This window comes from Galeopterus variegatus, unplaced genomic scaffold (genome assembly GCF_000696425.1).
Source record: "Galeopterus variegatus unplaced genomic scaffold, G_variegatus-3.0.2 Scaffold507, whole genome shotgun sequence".
Lineage (NCBI taxonomy): Eukaryota > Metazoa > Chordata > Mammalia > Dermoptera > Cynocephalidae > Galeopterus > Galeopterus variegatus.
In genome coordinates, this window is record NW_007726618.1 from 519,513 (window position 1) to 541,312 (window position 21,800).

The window sequence follows — 21,800 nt, forward strand, 5'->3', positions numbered from 1 at the left end:
AAATTAAAAATTGAGTATTCTAACTACGGCTCAACAATTGAATCAAATGTCACTTTGTTTTGTAAATACTTTATCCATAACGAAAGATATAAACATGCAAAAAACCTGAATCCATAGTCCAAAGAATACATACACATGTTCTGAAGTTTCTGCACTTCTCCATAGACTATGTCAATAAAACATTATGTACACATACCATTTTTACAGTGAAGTGGAAAAAATACAGTAAATAAAAAAGTGTACATGGATTAAGACCAAAATGTGTCTAACATTCTAGTTTATGAAAAAATTCAATTTTGCTACAAATTGGTGATATGAAAACTCCCTTTATTTGCAACCAGCTGCGTAAGTTTTAAGATTTTAGTGAAAAAAAAAAATCTAAAGTCTAAAACTAGAAGTAATGTACATTTTCCAATCTCATGGTCTCATCCCCCAAGATAATAAAATCGCTCCATGAGTTCTTTTTTTGTTTGTTTGTTTAATTCTGTATTTTAATAAAAGCAAATGCAATGTAACAAAAGCATGTTGAAGCATATCATGGTTTAACTTACTGCTCCCACCACAAAATATTTTGTCTTTTACTTATCGTTTCAGAAATCAGTACCATTAAAGCCTTAAACATAAAACTAATTCCAATCTGAAAAAGGTACAAAAAGGCACATAAAATCCCAGTGCTTCTGTACTGTAAAATTCAAGTGTAACTGAGCTCAGTGTTTTTCCAAACAGTATTGGATTACTGATATTCCCTCTGAGCCCAAATTGGTTTGCAGCCTATGCCAAAGCCTCCAGCAAGCACTGTGCTAGTAGACTACAAAGTTAAAGCCTAGCTTCTGTACGCTTTTTGGGAATATCAGTTGAAATTTTTGTACTTGTCCAAAAACCAAGTTCACCCTGAAGTTCAGTCATCACCTCCACCATACATGTCAGCAAGTTTCTTGAACCGTGGCCCCCAGTCGTTCAGGTAATCATAGTCCTGCTCACCACCACTACTTGAGGAATTAAGGGAGCTCAGGGACCCAGCGGTGGAGCCACTGCCTTCATAGTCAAAGACTAAGAGGGAGTCATATGGCGGAGCAGTGGGATCATTGTCAGCAGCTTTAAGGCCCTACAATTTGGAGAGACAAAGAAAGAATTAAGAGAGGGTTACGATAAGCAAAACCACAAGCAGATCTTAGTGATTCCACGGGATCAAACAAACACTTGTTTGTAAATTTCCACTTGCAGACCACAACACTTTTGACACAGAAATTGGGGTTATCACCATTTAAAACTTAGACTTAGTTCTTTTCTCTGCAAAGAAACAAGCCTAAGAAGTCTTGCTTGGGGGGCCAAGACCCATGACGGCAGTGGGTTAAATGGAGAATATGTTTGACAGGTGGCAGAAATGAATGGCCAACTGCTTGAAACAGAGAAGGGAGGATCTGAAATAACATAATATGCAAAATAGGATTGCTAGATTTTAGAAAAAAATATCTCACTGAAATACAAGCTAAATTATATCATGGAAATTGCTATCATATCAACTCATGCATTCTTCCAACAAACATTTATAGAAAAACTACTACCCTTGCCAGGAAATCTGATAAGTGCAACTGTGCAATAGTTCATTGTATAAGACCAGTTTTGAATGAGTCATGTACTGATGGAATAGGGTACATGACATAATACAGCGGGCTACGAAATCACATGATACATGGACCCTCTTCAGAGTCAGGGTCAGGGAATTCTGATAATTAGCAGGCTGAGCAGGAATTATATTTACAGCAAAGAGAGGGACATACAATTGAGGGCCATATGCTCCTTGCCCCTCCACAGGCTGACAATCTAGCACAGCAGGCATTACTACAATATGAAGCAAATAATAAATAAGTAACAAAACTATGAAGTCTAAGCAAAAATCATCAGGATGCTGGAAAAAAAAAAAAAGAAATTCAGACTAGTGTGAAGAGTTCAAAGAGGAAGTAGCATTGGATTTGACCTAATTTTGAAAGGATATCAAAGGGAGAATGAAGATGGGCCAGATATGATTATTATATAAGAAAAGTTACTCATTAAATACTTTGTGTTCTTAACAGAACATAAAATGTCAAATTAATTCATAAATTGTCAACAGGTATTATTTTTTTTATAATAGGGTAACTTCTAGCTCCCATAAACCCTAGAAAAGTTGTAATCCAATGTGTACACAGTATAAATATTGGAAAGAAGGGAAGAATCCTGTCAATCTGAAATAACAGGCATATCTGGCTCTTAAAAAGAATTTTAAAAAGAAATAATCACTGACTATATTCTTAACTCTTGCAAATTGATGCTTTTTAATGTGCAATTCAAGTATCTGCAGCTAATTCATAATTATGCTCCACAAAACTTTTAAAGATTTATTATTAGAAACTTTTGGCATGTTTTCTAATTTTTTCCCAGATTGATCTAGTACTCCAAGATATAAAAATATTAGTCTCCAAACAATCCTTCTATTTTTTCACAAATCTGCTTTTCAAATGCTGTTGGGTTTTATGGTTGCCTCATTAATCCAAGATGTGTCACAGGCTGTCCTACTTGAGAGATCAATTATTCCAATCCATGTGTATTTTATGAGCACGTATATGAGGGTTTTTATGAGCATGTGCTCATCTATTCTTTGAAGTTTACAAAGGAGCAATAGGGGAAAAGAGCATGAAAATTAAGGTCAGGATTGATACGGTGCATAAGAAATCAGACTCTGAGTTGATGCCTCAGCTCTCCACAGCATTAGTTGTGGGACCTCCACATTTCTTCATCTGCAACTGCAGTAACAGTTATAATATTATTATAAAGACCAATAAGGTAAAGGGACCCAAGAGCTCATCATAGTGTCTGGCACATGTAGTGTTCAATGAGTATTAGTACTTTAAAAAAATTTAAGTTTAGAAAAAATCTTCCTGCTTTGGAATTTGAAAAACTTTAAAAAATGTGAAGACATAATATTAAAAAAACAAAAACAAAAAAAAACAAATGGCAGCTGCTTGACTGATCAAAAAGGAAAAAAAAAAGTGTACACCACCAGTTTTCCCATGTCCATGTATCTCTTACCAACAATCCTAGCCATTTAATTAAGTGCCACTTTTCTTCATGCCATTGTACACTACTTATAACCCAGAAAAGCCTGTGTAAAATAAAACGAAGCAAGTCTTTGGCAAATTACTTCAATATATAAAACATAAATAATTTTAGATGGAATTTTCTTCATCTTATTTTTAGAATAAGCTACAAGGCAATTCTGCTAAGACTGAGAACCACAACCTACAATTTCTCGAAATTCCTAATTCCCTTCTGTGGTAGACCGTGTTACTGTCCTCGGTGATTCACCACTCTTTTTCTGTAGGTGGATCCCATGCCCACGCTACCACTAAGGCCTCTGGAGTCAGAGCTTACTTCCCCAACTCCAGTATCAGCCTTGGCTATGCGACTGGCTTTGGCCAATGAAATATGAGTGGTGGTGAGGAAAGTAAGTTCCTCAAGAGCTCTACCTAACATGTTGCCACCAGTTCTTTTTCCTGTCCCCCTCTGCCAGAAGAATGGCCTGTCCCAGATGGAAATTTACTTCTGCCTGGATCCTAAAATGATGTGGATCAGGAACCAAGCCACTGATGGCCCATGGTTGACTTACTACTTGAGCAAGAAGTACACCTTTGTTTTTGTAAACCAATAACACTTTGGAGTTGTTAGTTACTGTAGCTTTAGCTAGCAAAAGCCAAATAATATGCACATTCATTCACTTTGTTTGCATGTATTTATTCAATTCAAGACATATTTGTGGAGTATCTATTATTGTAAGGCACTCTGCTTAGTGGTGAGGCAGAGCTATTCATAAGCTAGATCCTTTGCCTGACCTTGTGGAGCTCATATTCATATGTTAGCATGCGCCCCTCATATTTGTGGAGTATCTATTATTGTAAGGCACTCTGCTTAGTGGTGAGGCAGAGCTATTCTATAAGCTAGATCCTTTGCCTGACCTTGTGGAGCTCATATTCATATGTTAGCATGCGCCCCTCTTCCTTTTTCCCTACAAAAGCTAGCAATACGTGATTCCTTTAGTTCAGCACTGTCTAAGTTGGAGCACACAAGAACTGGACCCAAGAAAAACCTGAAGAGAAATCAAGAAAAATCTAGGAAATTCCTGATAAGGAGAATGGTTTCCTGAAAACAAATACTAAGTTTTCATTACGACAACTGCTTCATAAGACAAGCTAAGGAGACAACGGCTAAGATCACATTCTTCAGGTCATCTGCCTTATCACAATTCAATTTTTAAGTGAAAATATGCAGAGCCTTGCCCAGTCTTTATGGTATCAGCACCTAACTGGAAATATGGAAAGGTAAAGACTAAAATTAGCTCTAAAGTTTCAATGGCTGGGCCTCCAGTGAGTCTGGATTCAATGGAGAAAAAATGGTGGCCTGTGTTTACTGCGATCAGGGAAAAATACTAGAAGCTGTCTGGTCTTCACCACTATGTTAAAGGATCCGAGTAGTCTTCATCAAATGCCTAGGCCATCTAATTCAATTCCCTAAAATAAATACAATGATGGTGACAATACTCCCATACCTACTATTGAGATTCTCACAACTATTCTTTTCTTTTTGATTTTTTCTAGCTCCTGCATTGCCTTTCTGATCATCCTGGTAGCTTTCAAATCTGTTCTATTTCTTTTTTTTTGAAAAAGAGGTTAAGGCCATAAAATCCATTAGAACGAGATCACCTTGCTCTGTTATAACATGAAACATTGTCTTGGGTTTTAATAATTACAAAAGGGCAAAACCACTGAACTTTTCAAGAATTCTTAAGCAGGCCACCTTTCTAGGCAGAAACTTATGCACTTTAAGTCCCTTCCACTTGGATAGCACTGATTTTTATCTGAGAATAAAATGTGACTCTTTTGAATGAGGTATTATATAAACGCTTGGTAATATTTTGGTACTTCTAAGAAGATCACAGTCAAATCTTGAGAAACTGACAATAACAGACATGCAACCAGACTGAATGTACTGCAAAAATCTGGGGGCAATGGAACCTTCTGGTCCTCCCTTATGGGATTCCTTTATTCTTGGGTGTGGACACCTTTTTAAATGACGAGTAATGCACTGGTAGCAAATTTACAAACTAAATTCACGTGTTTCTCTAGGTTTGACTAAATCTAGCAAAATACACTCTTGTTTCACCTTTCCTAGATAGGCAGATCTTGAACTCTGGATAAATATGGACTATTTTCTGTAGTTTGAGGCTCGTCTGTAAAGTTAAAGAACTATGGGTCTGGCTGAATTCTTGCTGAGCTTATATTTATAGACTTCTGATCCTATGCTTTATGGGCAGAGACATGCTTTTATGAGGACTATAAAAACCTACATTCTTCAGTGAGGGACACATGAAGGATATAAGAGCAAAGAGGTCCTATTGATTCCCTTACATTCTGTCTTCTATAGACTTAGTGCCATTACTTTAGTTCAGGTCCTCATTATATCCTGCCTGGACCAGAGCAAAGGCCTCTCTAACTGGTCTTCCTATCCCCAGTGCTATTCCTGTTTCTTTGCAGTTGAAATTCAAAAACATCTGACTTAATTTAGTCTACTGACCACATTGGAAATATATTTTTCAGATTCATGGCAACATTTATTCATTATTTAAATGCACAAACTAGAAAATGTTCTCATGAGCTTTTCTATTCCTTACTCTATAAAAGAACTCCAATTATAATCACCATTATACTATTCTTCCTTTGGAACATTCAGTACTCTACTAAATCAAATAAAACCTGGAGATTAATAAATTTGTGTACATTTTAAATGATTTTATAAAATGTACTTGACTTCTTTCTAGGTACCTTCAATGGTTTTAAAACTTTGCATATGTTTATTTTTGTCTGTCCAATGAATGAAAGATATTGATCAAGTCTTAATGGGTATCTTGGATGGAAGAATCTATATGGTGCTTTTGAGAGTATTACTGGCTCAGGCCTTTTGAACTCTCCCACAGAACTGACCATTGCATCCCTTAAATGCCACTGGATGGTGCCTAACCCATACTCTGTATGCCTGATCCTTCCTGGGTTGGAATAGCTGGTTGGTATTCCAGGCAGGAAAAACACTATGGTTATGGGTGTCAGCATGGAATTACAAACTGAGACTGTGAACTGCAAGTAGAGTTCTCTGTCACTGACCTACAAGATGCCAGTTGGGGAGAGGCCTGAGATGAAGTTGGAAAGCCAAATAAGAACCAGACACAACTTGCCTCCTGTGCCTGCTGAAGTAAGGCTTCAGATACCAGAATGTTTGCCTTGTTCAAAGACTATGCTGGCAGCAAAGTAGGGAACACAAACAAAGAGAAACTACTGTATGTCTATTTTTTGTCTACATATTACTGGCACAGTTATGTTACACACAGTAGACATTCAATAGTGATTTGCTGAATGGATGATCCTAAACCAAGCTCAAGATGACTTCAGAATGAGCCATTTTCAACATATGCAGACAATCCTCAAATTGTGAATTGATTGTATTCTAGAAGTTAATTTGCAGTCAGTTGCTTGGAACAAGGTTTTTCATATAAGTAATCACACATGCTTGCTATGGTCTCAAACCGTTTTTGAGACTGTGTACCTGAGCACTGTTTTAGAGAAATAAAACTCCAAAGGAAATTCTATTGCAATCTTTTTTTACTGTGGCATTAGAGGGCTCGGGTAACTGAACCTTATTAACTAGATACTCTTTTCTATGTGCTGAAGAAAATACAGTCACTGTTAAAAAAAAAAAACCAATACACACACATACACACAAAACACAAACTTAAAACAACAAATACCTTGTTTTCTGAACGTGATCAGCACCAATAGAATGAAAGGCTACAGACTTCGGCTCTGCTAAATCCCAATCTAAAATAAACTGGGTGATGTCTGTATGACTGTACTCAAATTCCCAAAAACAATAAAATCTAAGAGCTGGGCAATATATTATATGCAGAGTTTATACAAAGATGAACAGGAGAGAACTCATATGCTCAAGTGGGAGAAAGGACTGACAGGTCCCCGCTGGTGAGGGCTATGATAGAAGAAGCCTCTCGTTCTTCTATCAAGGAAGGCTTCAGGGAGAAGGGGATGTTTTAGCTGAATCTTGAAAACTAAGCGGGAGTCCTGCAGATGGTGAGGAACGGAACGTAAGGGCTCTGCAGAAGTTACGGAATGTTCAAAAGTGTGATGCTTTTGAGAACCTGCAGATAGTTCAGTGGGGCTGCCACACAGGAACGGAATGTGGGGATGGGGGAGGGAGGGAACGTAAGGGCTCTGCAGAAGTTACGGAATGTTCAAAAGTGTGATGCTTTTGAGACCTGCAGATAGTTCAGTGGGGCTGCCACACAGGAACGGAATGTGGGGATGGGGGAGGGAGGGCAGGAATCTGATTATAAACAGCCTTATCAATGACACGAAGTGTTTGATCTTTATCATGGAGAAAGAAGAGCATCAAGGATGGGATGGAATCCCACACAAAAAAGACACTTCAAGGACAGGCAGAAACATTCAGTTAGTACTTGGTGAATTACACTCAAGCCAGAATTCTTGCTTTAGAAAAGTCTAGTTCCTATACCTGCAGTCAAAAAATTTACTATGTCTTGAAACCTGACAACTGCAGGAATAACCCAATTTCGCATGACAAACATTAAAACATCTAGCCTAATTTCCCTAACCAGGTCTACGAGGGTACCTCAAAAAGTTCATGGGAGGATTCATATTATCTTTTAATTCTATTTTTCCACAAACTTTTTGAAATGCTCTTGTATATATAAATAAGAGCTGGGAAAGTTAGGACATATTTCTGTAGATAAAGGGAGTTACTGGCATTCTGCTGTTTTTGCCTTCCATCTGCTTTTAAATCACGTCTACTAAAAATTAACCTATTACCTGTTTAGCAGAAGTGAATATATATGCTCAGATATATGCTCAGAAAGCAGCATATATTTTAGGGATAGACAGTAACGGATAGTTGTGCAAATAGAAAAATATTCCAAATTTAATTCAAAACTTTTTCTACAAGCTATACGTGCATCTAAAATCTTATAGTAGACTGATTATATTTACATATTTATGACTATTTTAAGAAATCTCAGGAAACAAGAGTCTAATCAGCACATTACTGAAGACCATTTATGACAGATACATTCCACATTGTAATGCACCAAGACCACTTATCATCTTGGAGATACTGAGGATATGGCCAGAGAACATCAGTTCTGCCATATATTCACAATCAATATCAATATCAACATATAGTGCTCTCTTATAATAAAAATTCAAAGGGAGAATTACAATAAAATTATAGACATCATCAAAAGAAGAAGCATAAATCATTGTACTTCAAAACTTAATAATTAAATGAAGCAGAACTCTTGGTCAGTAATGAAATAAGAGAATGCCATAACAATTTTGACAGTGAAAATCATATCTGTTATACTCAACACAGAATTAGCTTCCTCTTATGGAAGCTCTTAAAACTCCTCAACTAGACAAGTATTTAAATCACTTACATAATATTTAATTTAGCGGCTCTTCCAACTAATCTCTTTTGATGGAGTTGTTGGGTAGGCACCGAATTCTCACCACTTGTGGGATTTATTCAAAGGGTACAGTGTGGGGAAAACTAAAGTGAACTATCCGTACATTTATCAGTGCTAATAAATCAAATGTGAATGCACTATAATATTGTTAGTCTATTTATTACCTGTAATCTAGAGAAAAAAGTCCTTCCTAGAGATAGTGTGACTAATACCTATAATATATGATGAATATCATTTTGCAAGTGCAGAATATTAATCAATAGATCTCTTTTTGACTGGTCAAAGCAATTAAATTTCTGTTCTTTGTTACTAAGGCCACATTTGCTTTCATACAAAGATAAACTTAAGAAAAGCAAGTTTGTTTTAATGAACTACATAGCTATATTCTAAGCAATTTGTGGCCTGCATAGATTGTGTAGATCTAACTATTAGCATAAAATAAAAACCCTTGTAAAGAAAATAAGTCTTTCTTCGCACCTCATTAATGAAGTCTCCGATGTCCCCAGGGTGTGGGGCTGCAGATCTGACTGGATACTGGGGCTCAGCGTGGATGGGTCTCTCATCCAGTCTCCGGATTCCTACAGACTTGATGGCATCGGGTTCCACGGTATCAGGCTGCTGGAGCTGGCTCAAGTCGTAGTCCTTCAAACAACAAAATCAAAAACCCATGGTAAGTGCGCACAAAAATGAAAAATTACCACCTTTGTTTTTCGACACATACTCAGAATGCATAGAGATTCCACGGTATCAGGCTGCTGGAGCTGGCTCAAGTCGTAGTCCTACAAACAACAAAATCAAAAACCCATGGTAAATGCGCACAAAAATGAAAAATTACCACCTTTGTTTTTCGACACATACTCAGAATGCATAGAGATGAGTGAAATTTAACATAATGGAAAAGTTGCCATCATGAGTTTTTCATGTTATGATTAAATATTTCTTTCACACAGCTCTTTCTTCTGTGTTTCTCATTTCTACAGTCTGTGCTCCATCTGCTTGACAATGTTCCTTATCAGTTTCCAATGGAAAACAGCGATGTGACGAGGTCTCACTGTAAAATCTTAAAAAACCAACGAGAAAGTATAGTTGTGTCATAGATGCAAAGGTACAAAAGACTTAATGTCTTTAATATTTAAAAAAAAATTGATGTGCTTGCTTTTTTCTTACCCTAACGGAAGGCATTCATTCATTAAGCTTTTGAAGCCATTCTTCATTCCTCCATCCCTTCTATGGTCTGGAGCAGGAGTCTGCAAACTACGGTCTGTGGTCCCAGTCTGACCTGTGGCCTATTTTTTTCTAAGAATGGCTTTTATATTTTTAAAGTGTTATGTAAAATAACAGCAACAAAGAGGGATTTGCTACAGAGACTGTATACACAGCCTATAGCATCTAAACGTTTCACTATCTAGCCCTTTGCAGGAAAAGTTTGCAACCTCTGGTCTAGTGTGCTAGGCCAGGGAGAGTGTGGGTTCTCTTCCAATGCAGCCCTGTGGGACTGTCTTGAAAAAACAGCCTGTCCACATTCAGAGAGGCAGATTAGAACCTAGGAACAAGGAAGCTCTGGGCACAGCCTGGGTCCTCAGAACTATTTTCAGCTACCGCATCAGCCAGCTGGACAGAAATGTATAAAGAAACTGACTATAACGCAGAAATGAATCAAAATTTTAGGTTTGGGCAAATACTCTGTAGTTTTCAAACCTCTAAACTCTGGTGATATAAATGTCATATCCCCAACCTAACCGAAATTCTCCAATTCAACTTTGACGTTTACAGAAAGTACAAATTTTCTGATACTCTTTTTAGTTCAGGCTTCATATCTCTGTCTATAATCAGCTTAAAACCTCTTGCAGTATCTCTATAGTGGTTTTGATTTATTCAACACTTGAACATTTACCATGTTTTGGCAATTCTAGGTGTTTAACATATGTTGACTCATTTAATCTTTAATCTTCTTAACAACATGTGTGATATTAAGTGTTGTTATCCCCATTTAAGAGATGAGGAAATTGTAGCCCAAGTAATTCACCCATGGTCCCAAATCTATTAAGACTCTGACTCCCAATGTATCAGAATCAAAAGCCTGGCTCTTTTCATAGTCACCTATGAGAGTGAGTTAAGTCTGATTACAAGGTTGGATTTAGAGAGTAACTAACTAGATAGATGAGGATGGAGGGACAGGAAATGTGAAGAATGATTAAAATAATATAGGAGACTGAGGGGAGAAAGGTCACTGATCTTCACACCCACTATCTGCCAGGTACTATACCAGGCTCTTGATAAGTGTTTTCCCATTATCATTTTATCATGTTTTTAGATGAAGAAACAGATTCAGAGAGGTTGAATAACTTGCCCGAGGTCACACAGCTTATGTGTGATCAAGATGGGAATCAAAAGCAGGTGTGCCTGACATCAAAATGTCTGATTTAAAACGTAACTCTATGCTTGCTGAGATACTCTGATCCTGACTACACTCTTCCTGAATAAATTCCTTACCAAGAGCTTCAACTAGCCTCGCTGGTGAAGGCACTGAGGGACTGGGATGAAAAGGCTATTCCTCTCAGATGTATGCAACAAGATATGGAAGGTAAGGCAGATACACAAAGCAGGACAAGCCAGCGGGGGATGTAAATTTGGTATATCACATAGCATAAAATGCTCAGAGTGAAAACTGGCTTTAGGTTTGAACCTTGAACCATACACGGGTTGAGGAGAAAGCACTGTTTTGGGAGAATCAACAGCATAAGCAAAGGCATAGGAATTTGTTTTCTCTGGTCAGGATAGAGTATTTCAAATCACCTGTACAAAAGTTGAGTGAAAACATCTTGATCTTGCACAAATGTGCTCCATTTTCAACTTAACAGCATTTTAAAATTATGAGTTATTTATAGAAAATTTTTACAGGCCTACAATGATATAGCAGATATGAAAGCCTTTGAAATGTTAAAATGTTACACAAGACAAAAAGAGGGATTTATGTAGAGAATTGCATGTTTTTTCCAGGCTATGTTTAATTTCAAGTTGGGCAATTAAAGCACGGTAGAGTGGGGTGAATCATGAATATGTGTGTGTTTTAACAATTACCAAAGATTTTCCCAGAAAGAAGAAAATAGGTGGTTAAGTATACTGATGACAGTTAATAATGTTTCTACCCTCAGGTAAAAAATGCTTTATTAGTAGTCTGAGTCACACAAATATAGGTCATTGAATTGTATGTTTAAGAATTGTCTTTTACCTGATGACATATTCCTTGATCAACCTGGATATATTATATGATAGTTCAGGCTGACAATTATAAGATTACAGTGGAATTTCATTCATATAATTAGAAACAAAAGAGGCATGTGGGCTTGGCTCATACCATTCCTCACCTGGAAGGAACCCCTCAACCCTGACTTCTTATGCAACTCCCACTGCATCCAGGGTTGCAAATACAAATACATTTTGATTGGCCAACAGAGTTTTAAGACTATATAAATAAGTCACCAACATTTAGACATGGGTATATCTCACCTGGAAATAAGAAGATCTGGCAAAACAGAAAAACAGAGCTCATATTCTGACATAACCATTTGCTGCAGCTGATAACAGCTGACTCCTTTGGACACGGACAGCGTCTCCTCTTGGCCTGTTCATTTATTAATATATATACAACATACCTACACATCAGCATATTAATGTACAACTTTTTATTTTTCTTTTGACAGCCTTTTTCTAGTACCTTAAGGACCAGAGAACAGGAATACTCTGAAAACTTCTGTGGTCCTGCTCAATCCTTTTACCTTGGCCTGTTCATTTATTAATATATATACAACATACCTACACATCAGCATATTAATGTACAACTTTTTTTCTTTTGACAGCCTTTTTCTAGTATCTTAAGGACCAGAGAACAGGAATACTCTGAAAACTTCTGTGGTCCTGCTCAATCCTTTTACCATCAATGTGTCAGGCCCATAGAAAGTGCTCATGAAAAAAATGTGTTGAAAATAATCTCAGCGAAAATAATCTCAGCAATGATGTTCATGCCAGATAGTGAAAGAGCAGCCAATCAAAGAAATGTGACCTGGATCACATTATACTCCAAAGCAGTAATTCACAATGGGGAGGGAGAGACAGACCCCTGGTCCCATTGCTGAGAACCATTGCCACGGTGACTTCCCTGTAGATGATGTTCATGCCAGATAGTGAAAGAGCAGCCAATCAAAGAAATGTGACCTGGATCACATTATACTCCAAAGCAGTAATTCACAATGTGGAGGGAGAGACAGACCCCTGGTCCCATTGCTGAGAACCATTGCCACGGTGACTTCCCTGTAATGATGGAAACCTATTACATTCCTCAGTTATCAGGGTATTGAAAAAGAAGCAGAAAACCACTGATTTATTTGAAGCTAGAAACTGGGTTAAAACACACATCTTACAGTTTCTCTGTGATGTTTTGCCCTTGTCTATTGCAATTATGGGATATAAAAATGTGATGGTGATTGAGAGCATGACAAAGTAAGCTCAGGTCACAGGAATGGGCTTTTCTGTCAACGTCCATCTGTGTTTTATGGCAGAAGTCCTGACCTGAGGGTCCAATTTTAGGCCTCTTGATAAAGGATCACCCTATGCAAACCTCCTAAATTATACATTTTTACGATCCCATAATGCTTTACGTAAACAAACAAATTACAACATGTAGAATGAGAATTATAAAGAGAATTACAGAGACTGAAAATGTTCTCAAGGTCATTGGGTGTATGGCCTTACTTCTGAAGATTATAAACAATCCAAGAAAAAAATCTTTATTTGGTTCCTAAAACTACAGACAAAGTGTGGTTCTGAAAATTTTCTTATGCCTATCAATGTTTATAATGTTAACTTCTAAAAGAAATTTAACTTTTAAATGGAGGCTGAGGAAAATCTTGTCTTAACAAATGTTTAGAATGTGTGTTAACTGGCAATGACCATTAACAGTAGGCACGGAATTAGGGTTTTTAGAATAATAACACTGCAAGTAACTTAAAAAATTTTTTTTGGTCCATGATTTAAAATGTTTTAAGGATGATTTATCTCTGGGGAGTTAGTAAGAAGTTAGTCAGGAGCTAAAGCTTTAGACTGGCTTTTTTTGTTAAATTCACCAACTTGCAATAATTTATAATTGGTCTAGAAAATGATACCACAAATCTACCTTAGGGCATTTGGTCATGTTAAAATAAAATAAATAAATAAATAAAATGCTGCATCGGTTTATATTGAAATTCTGAAATCCCAGGCAAAAATTTCAGAAAACTTCATTGCACATACAATCTATAGGACTGAGCAATTAGCCTGTCTCAGGGACTGATGAAAACATTAATTTACTATTCCACAAGTATTTAAGGAGTGCCTGTTGGGTGCCAGATGCCATTTTCAGTTCTCAGAGCGTGAAAGAAGGAAACCAGCTTTATCTAGTGCCATCATCCATCAGGAATTACATTAGATACTTTCTCACGTGGTGTCTCACATAATCCAAACAAAAGCCCTTCCCAGTGGATGTTATTTTTCCCACTCTATTGATTACCACAGCTCAGGGAGGTTAATTATTTCACCAAGGTCACAGACTCCGTTAAGCAGTGTCAACAAATAAAACAAGACCACCAGAGCAAGTGATATAATCAAAAAGCTGCATATTTTTGTCACTTGCCCCTGAAGAAATGTACCAAATGGTTTGCTCATGGGGAAAACATCAGCAGTTTTAAGTGCAAGAAGGAAGCATTCGAGGTGGTTATGCTACTTAGTCACTAGGCTCTAGCACTCCGGACAGGACAGAATTAGCTCTTAGGGGAGTGCACAGTTGGTTAAAAGGTGACTTGCTGTTGACTGCGCAGGGAGAAATCTTCACGTAGGTACAACAAGGGTCTGGCACCTGGAGGAGGAGTGGGCACTCAAAGTTCCTGGTCTTTATCAGCCTCCACTAGTTAGATGCAATGATGAAACACAACACTGGTACAAGGACTGGTACAAGTGGAAAAGTTTCTTCTTACAGTAGCAAAGGCAAGTAATTTTAAAATTCCCATATAGATAAGGTAAACATTTTTAATGTTTTAAGACTGACAGAGAAATAAAAACACTAACATTCAAGTAAGCAGACGACATTCTGAAGGAATAAAAAAGTATTGGAAAAAAGCTGACTGTGGCACAGCCAAGAAACTCTTCCGACAGACACAAAAAGGAATGGAAGGTGGAAGAGAAGAACATTATTAGCTTACCCTCTATAGCTCCTGGCATTAAAATAATTGAATAAGATAGTGATAAGGTGTCAACATATTACCATACAACTGCTGACAAGTCAGTCAAATACCCTTGCAAGCTTTATGTAAATTATATTATGACCTGATTTTTTTCCCCAGAGAAATATAGTTATGATGGTAACTATCTACACAGGTGAAATGATGTGGAAAACGAAGTAGATTCTATGGATTATTCAAGACCCCCAAAATAGAAGATTTGCTAAAAGTTTTTCTGTATTGAATCACAAACCTAATAGAAATAAAATAACTTGGGGATTTAACATATACAGATTAAGGACCCCATTCTCTGTTTTCACATACATTTTAATCTCATTGATAGCCAGTTCCACTTCTCACAAGGAGGGGGACTGGTTCCATTAGGAGAGGACGCATTCATTGTTTCTGCTTCCATGACTTACTGTTAATGCTATCCTGTCATAGCTTCTTTTAAAATGCTCCCTGTTTTGAGAATTGCGAATGAGCTAATGATTTGTACTTGGAGGACCCTCCACACAGTTTTCCACAATGGCTTGTACTAATTTACATTTGCACCAACAGTGTGCACGTGTTCCTTTTTCTCCACATCCTCACCAGCCCTTTTTGTCTTTTTGATAATAGCCATCCTAACTTTGATGAGATGATATTTCACTGTGGTTTGATGTGCATTTCCCTCATGATTACCGATATTGATCATTTTTTTGTATACCTGTTAGTCGTTTGCATGTCTTCTTTCTAAAAGTGTCTATTCAGGTCATTTGCCCATCTTTTAATCAAATTATTTGTTACTTTTGCTGTTGAGTTCCTTGTTTATTCTGCATATTAATCTCTTGTTGGATTAATAGTTTGCAAATATTTTTCTCCCATTCTGCAGTTGCCTTTTCACTCTGTTGAATGTTTCCTTTGCTGTGCAGAAGCTTTTTAGTTTGTTGTAGTCCCGTATGTCTATTCTTGCTTTTGTTGTTTGCGCTTTAGAAATCTTCTCCACAAAATTTTTGCCCAGACTAACGTATTGGTGTGTTTCCCTTATGTTTTCTTCTAGTAGTTTTATCATTTCAGGTCTACCATTTTAATACTTTTTGAGTTGATTTTTTGTATATGGTGAGAGATAGGAGTCTAGTTTAAGAAGAATATTCTTTGTTTTAAGATAAATTTACACATTAAGTCAATACAGAACAGGGAGCATAGTATTTGACTTTTAAAAATAGATTCTGAAATCAAAGTACCTTGATTCAAATCTTGGATCCATCAGAACTTAACTGTGTGGCCTTGAACAGATCAAATAAATTTCCTGTGTTAATAACCTTAATAGTATTCAATCTTTGGAAAAAAAAAGTTAATGAGGACTCCATTAATGGATAAGTCTATAGTGAGGTTCAACAAACTTTTTATGCAAGAAAAAAAGGTAGTAAATGGGCCGGCCCGGTGCCCGGTGGCGCACTGGAGAGTGCGCCGCTTGGGAGTGCGGCGGCGCTCCCGCTGAGGGTTCGGATCCCATGTGGAGACCGGTTCCCGCTCACTGGCTGAGCGTGGTGCTCACTGGCTGAGCGTGGTGCGGGCACAACACCGAGGGTTGCAATCCTGTTGCCGGTCCCTGGTGCGGGCGCAACACTGAGGGTTGCGATCCCGTTACCGGTCAGTAAAAAAGACAAAAAGGAAAAAAAGGTAGTAAATATTTTAGGCTTTTGGGGCCACGCAGTCTCTGTCACAACACTTCAACTCTGCTGTTGCTGTAGCATCAAAGTCACCATGGACAATAAGTACACAATGGGCATTGTGCATGGCTGTGTTCCAGGAAAACTTTCCTTATAAAAACAGGCAGATGGTGGATTTGGCAGCTGGTTGAACTTTGGCCTACAGCATTATAGCATCTTAGATTTTCTTGTTTGTTTTTTTTTTTTGTTTTGTTTTTGGCATAGTGCTAACACTTACTTGGCATTCAAATCTTTATCGTTTGTTATTACTGCAGATTTGGCAGCTGGTTGAACTTTGGCCTACAGCATTTTAGCATCTTAGATTTTCTTGTTTGTTTTTTTTTTTTGTTTGTTTTTTGGCATAGTGCTAACACTTACTTGGCATTCAAATCTTTATCGTTTGTTATTACTGCAGTACTGATAACTTTCCTTTCCCCTAAAACTAAATGTAATAAACTTCTGATTAGCCAGGAAGAATAAATATTAAAATGAGTTACATAAAATTTTGTGTTCATTTGCATGAAGTTACAGGAATAGCAAAGAAAGGGTCATATGTGAGTCATCTGCACATTTAAAATATTTTATTGTCAGTAGGGAATGCGCATTGACCAGTTCAGAATACGTGTAGTCTAACGCATACCAATATGTGTCACCTGGCCATGAGTGTTTTGAAAACAGCATGCAAAAAGGTAATGACAATGTGCTAAACAAATCCCTGGTGAAATCTTCCTCTTGTGACATCAGTGTCACTCTTTCAATAGCTAACATATACTAGTGCTTGCAGGTGGGTATAAATGGTTGAATAACTTGGGAACATCATTGTCAGAATGTGCTTCAGCCAACAATAAAAATGTTAAAAGTGGTCTCCACAGTTATGTCCAGATTCAGCCATCTGTTAGTTTGCTTATAAAGCAGAATGATTTTGTAAAACAATTATCTCAAGGAAAACAAATACACCATGGTTAAATTATACAGCTTCATTCTCTGCTTCAGTCAGACGGCTGGGCTTGGTTGCCCACACTGGGCTGGTTCCTGAGATTGGCAGGAAGTCCACAAAGACCCCTGGCTCAGGCAGAGATCTCTTGACTCAGTGAAGTGGCTGGTTTGGTCTCAAGGGGCTTTCTTTCCTTCTGTCTAGGCATCCTGCCTAGATTTTAGTTCCTGTTGTCCAAATTGTATACTCAGATTTTTTTTTAAACTTGGCTACTCAGATTGCTTCTCCAGATTTTAACTTTGTTAATGTCAAAATGTGCTCAATTATGCAAGCTTAACCAATTAATTGGGTCTTACCCTTTGCCTATTCTACAGCCAGATTACCAGTGGTCATCTCATAAGCTGTGGCTAAGCACCTAGCCTTGCTGGTCCTAGCCAGTAACACCTGCCTGCTATAGATCAGTGAGATTAAATAAAACACCTATCACATAACCTCCAGCACAGTGCATAATAGCTTGAACTCTCGAGTCACGCAGACTTGGGTTTGAAAACTGGACTAACAGTGTCTACTTCATAAGGTAATCGGGAACAGTAGAAGAGACTTGTAAACCAAGAGTGTAGCGCGGTGCCTGACGCAGAACAAGTACATGACTGCTAGCGTATATGAATGACACCATCATTTCCTGAAGACATCAAAGATGTTAAAGGATGAAAATGACATGACATTGTCAGGGGTGTACTGTTTGAATTAATACTATGGATAGAGATGCAAACTAAGTTAGAGATTCAAGAAGAGGGCTCAGTGCAGTTCAACTAACATTCTAGACACTGAAATAAAAAATAAGTATGACGAGTCCTTACCCTCACAGAGCTTAAAGTCAGGACCAGGACTGTACACAAAAGCTCAAAACAAAGGGACACATGAATGCTGTGGGAGCACAGAGGAGACACACTTGATTTAGCCCAGGACTCCAAGACAAGATGTTTTGAGATGAATCCTTATGGTTAAATAGAGTTAGACAGGCAAAGACATGGACTAAGACAGGAAAGTGTGAAATAGCCTGGTATAGGTGTAGAGGCCCAGGCAGTTCAATCCTTCTGCAGTTTAAAATGCAAAGTAGAGGGACCATGAGAGGAGAAACTAAGTCATCCATCCTCAAAGTCTCATTCTTAAAAGCCAAATCCCAGATCATAGGAACTGTGGTTCTTACCCCATTTCAGGCACCTGAACTCTGCTGAATGTGCTTTCTGTGTCATAGAGACTCTGGGGATCTCAATTACTTTAATCCTGAGAGTAATTTCCACAAATCACATAAGAAATCAATTCCACTAAAAAAAAAAAGTCAATTGATGCTCACACGGCAATTACATCTGGATCTTTTGGGATCTGGAAACCTGGGTCACTAAAAAGAGCTGCTATCATGACTCCCTTTATCATGAAATTGCATGGGATTCCTGACATGTGCAAATGCCAGGCTCTGATCAACAAGACTTTAATATCACAGAAAGTACTAGAAACTTTGTCCAGATAAAGAATAGTGGCTCTCTCTGGTTTTTGGTGAGCCTCACAGTAGTACTTCTCATGCCCATACAGCGTCTCATTTTCATGAGCTGCTACCTACTGTATCTCCTCTGTGTCCCGGGACCCACTTCCCCCTGGCTTAACTGGATGGATCAGAACAATGCAACCCACTGTGGGTGGGGTGAAAACTGTTTTCACAGAATCTCTGAAAACATTCTCTAAATTCATGTACCTAACATGGGTGGGAAAGAGACCTCCAGCTGATTGCTACACCCATTTATTCTTTGTAGGCACAAAGCTAAGGGGTATTTCCCAGAGACTTGGGAGTGGAAGTGATGTGTGGGAAATCTCCCATAAATCATCCTTCATGCCCTGTGGTCATCAGTGATTGCATGTATGTATAGGGTGGCCCTGGAAGCCATGGTGGAAGATGGGGGAACAATGGCACTCTGGGTCCCTGAATGACTGTGTAGAGTACAGCAGACCTCCCTTCTCCATCTCAGTGACTGGACACACAATCACTGCTAAGTAAGCAAGAAATACATTTCAATTAGCTTATTAGGTCACTGAAATTCTAGAATTACAGAAGCTAACCTTTTTAAACTAATACATCTGGCTAAATATATTTGTGTGGCTAATCCACTTTCTTTTTTTTTAAACCAGTACCGCAGAAAACCATCCCATGGTTTCAGAACATTAAAGTAATTCCTCCTCATAGAAATCTGTTTTTATCAATCCAAAGCCAAATAATTATTACATAATTTAATCAGGGACAGCAAAAATAAGTTTCTATAAAGTACAGGCTGATAACATAAAAGAGTAAAGCTGGTCTGGTATGAAAAAAAGGAAAAGAAAAAAATTACTGGAACACACTTGCCCTGCTTAAGGAGGGATGCTTCTATTTAGTTTTGAATAATTTATTGTCATGTCAGAATGCAGACAATAATTTCAGAAGTTTTCATATTTTGAAAGGATTGTGAAATAAGAACTTTATGTAAATTTGCTTTCAATTTTTGAATTCTGCAGGCTAAATAAAACAGAGCCATGGGCTATGTATGAACAGACCCCCACTGTATGAACTCTTACTTTAAAGTGGCAGAGAATCCATCTTTCGGACATGTTCCCCAAACTATCCCAGTTGGTATCAGGTTCTTTCTCTGAGATTTCTGAACCATCTCTGATACCAAAGAAACTAGTTTTGAGCATGTCTCTAAAGTTTAAGAAAGCAAATTTGGGAATTCAGGCAGAGTCCTCTCAGTCCTGGAATGTAAAACCTACAATGTCATTGAGCCCCAGAGGTGCTGGGCCTTGTCTGAAGAGACTGAGAGAAGAAAATGGAGCCACGTACAATGCTACACTCAGCAGCGGCAGTGAGGATGGGAAGACAGACCGGGATAGAGCAGAAGATAAACACCAAGAATCCACAAGTGATCAAGAGAAAACTGACGTGCAACCTTTCAGTAGCTACTCAGCCTTTCTGTCACCACCGGCTCTGATCAGTGTCAGCTTGAATCTCTAATGAGTTAACCCTGCCTGTGCAGATAACGAGCCCTGCTTCCTTGAGCCACCACTCACAGTCCAAAGGGTTCCAGTGTCTACCGACTGTCACTTGTGAAACCCCCAAGATGAACAGCAGCGCCTTCTTTCATACACGAGGAGTTCCAACAACAGCCTGAGGACCTGGTAAATGGTACACTTTCCAAGTCAAATTTTGTGAGCTGAAGAAGCTGCTGATGCCCCAGAGCCTAATTCAAGGATGGGACAACCTTCTGATAATTCCAGTAGCATTCTGAAAGGAAGGCAATGTTTTAATTGCCAGGTTGAGCATAAGCTTCGCAAAGGATGGTACAAGATATAGTAAACACACCATCTTCTTTAGATTCAGGCGGACAAGGTCTTAATACCCACTTTGCTACTTTCTAACAGCCTGGTTTGCTGTACTGTTATGAAGTTTGAATGAAATAATGCACATAAAGTACTTAGTACAGTGCCTAAAACATAGGGTACTCCAAATAATAGCTTTTGCTATAATGATAGAGAATGAAGCTGTATAGTGTCACATGTTTTATGTAGAGGTTGTTTAAAGTGAGCACCAGTGAGTGTTGCAAACATAATACATACTCAATAAATGTCTGCATAATATAAGAATAATTGTAATTAAGTCTAAGCTTTAAAGAGCAGGAAGCTAACAGCTTCTGCTTCCTATCCTGGGGATAAAATGGGATAGTTCCAGGGAAAGTGAGCTATCAGCTGTATTGCACATTCATCCTGATTTTATTAGTGGCGCTGATATGGAAGGAACTAGATGCAAAGATTGAAAGTGATACAGTATCTGCAACCAGCCTTACTCTGGCCAAAAAGGCACTGAAGGGCATTTACTAATAAGGGTAATTAAACATTCCTTGATAACCAGCAAAAGCCCTGCTGACTGCAGCAGTGAAGCAGATAAAGAAGGAACCTCACCCTCGGAAAGGAGACTGGACATTATACTAAAATTGTCTGTTCGACAGCCAACAGCGCTGTGCAGAGATAATGCTGCTGTCAGACAGAACACATCTAATGCTGGTTTCAAATAAGGGCCCAATCTAGTCTCCTGACAATCTAAACCAGAGCAGAATATCCACAAGCACTAATAAAAGTCTGCTATACACAAGACAAGAAAAAAGACCTAGCCGGTTTTTTAAATTCCCTTCTTTCTTTTCTTCGACCCTCTTAGTTATTTTGTTAAAGAAATTAGCAACCTTGGCACATAGCTTAAACAGATACAGATGCTAATCAAAGGCAGGGAAGATAAGGGCTACCCTTGTAAATGACTGTTTTGC

At 38.1% G+C, this 21,800-nt stretch overlaps 1 protein-coding gene across 1 annotated transcript in view; it reads right to left on the bottom strand.

The window, feature by feature from the left end:
* Positions 1-217: 217 nt before the first annotated feature.
* Positions 218-21,800, bottom strand: part of CDH2 (cadherin 2, type 1, N-cadherin (neuronal)) — a 63,484-nt gene continuing 41,901 nt past the window's right edge. Inside the window, exons 14-15 of the mRNA XM_008569541.1 lie at positions 9,056-9,220; positions 218-1,105 (exon numbers count right to left, since the gene is read on the bottom strand). Coding sequence (XP_008567763.1) covers positions 899-1,105; positions 9,056-9,220 — 372 coding nt within the window. The 3' untranslated portion in view covers positions 218-898. The remainder of the gene's footprint in view (positions 1,106-9,055; positions 9,221-21,800) is intronic.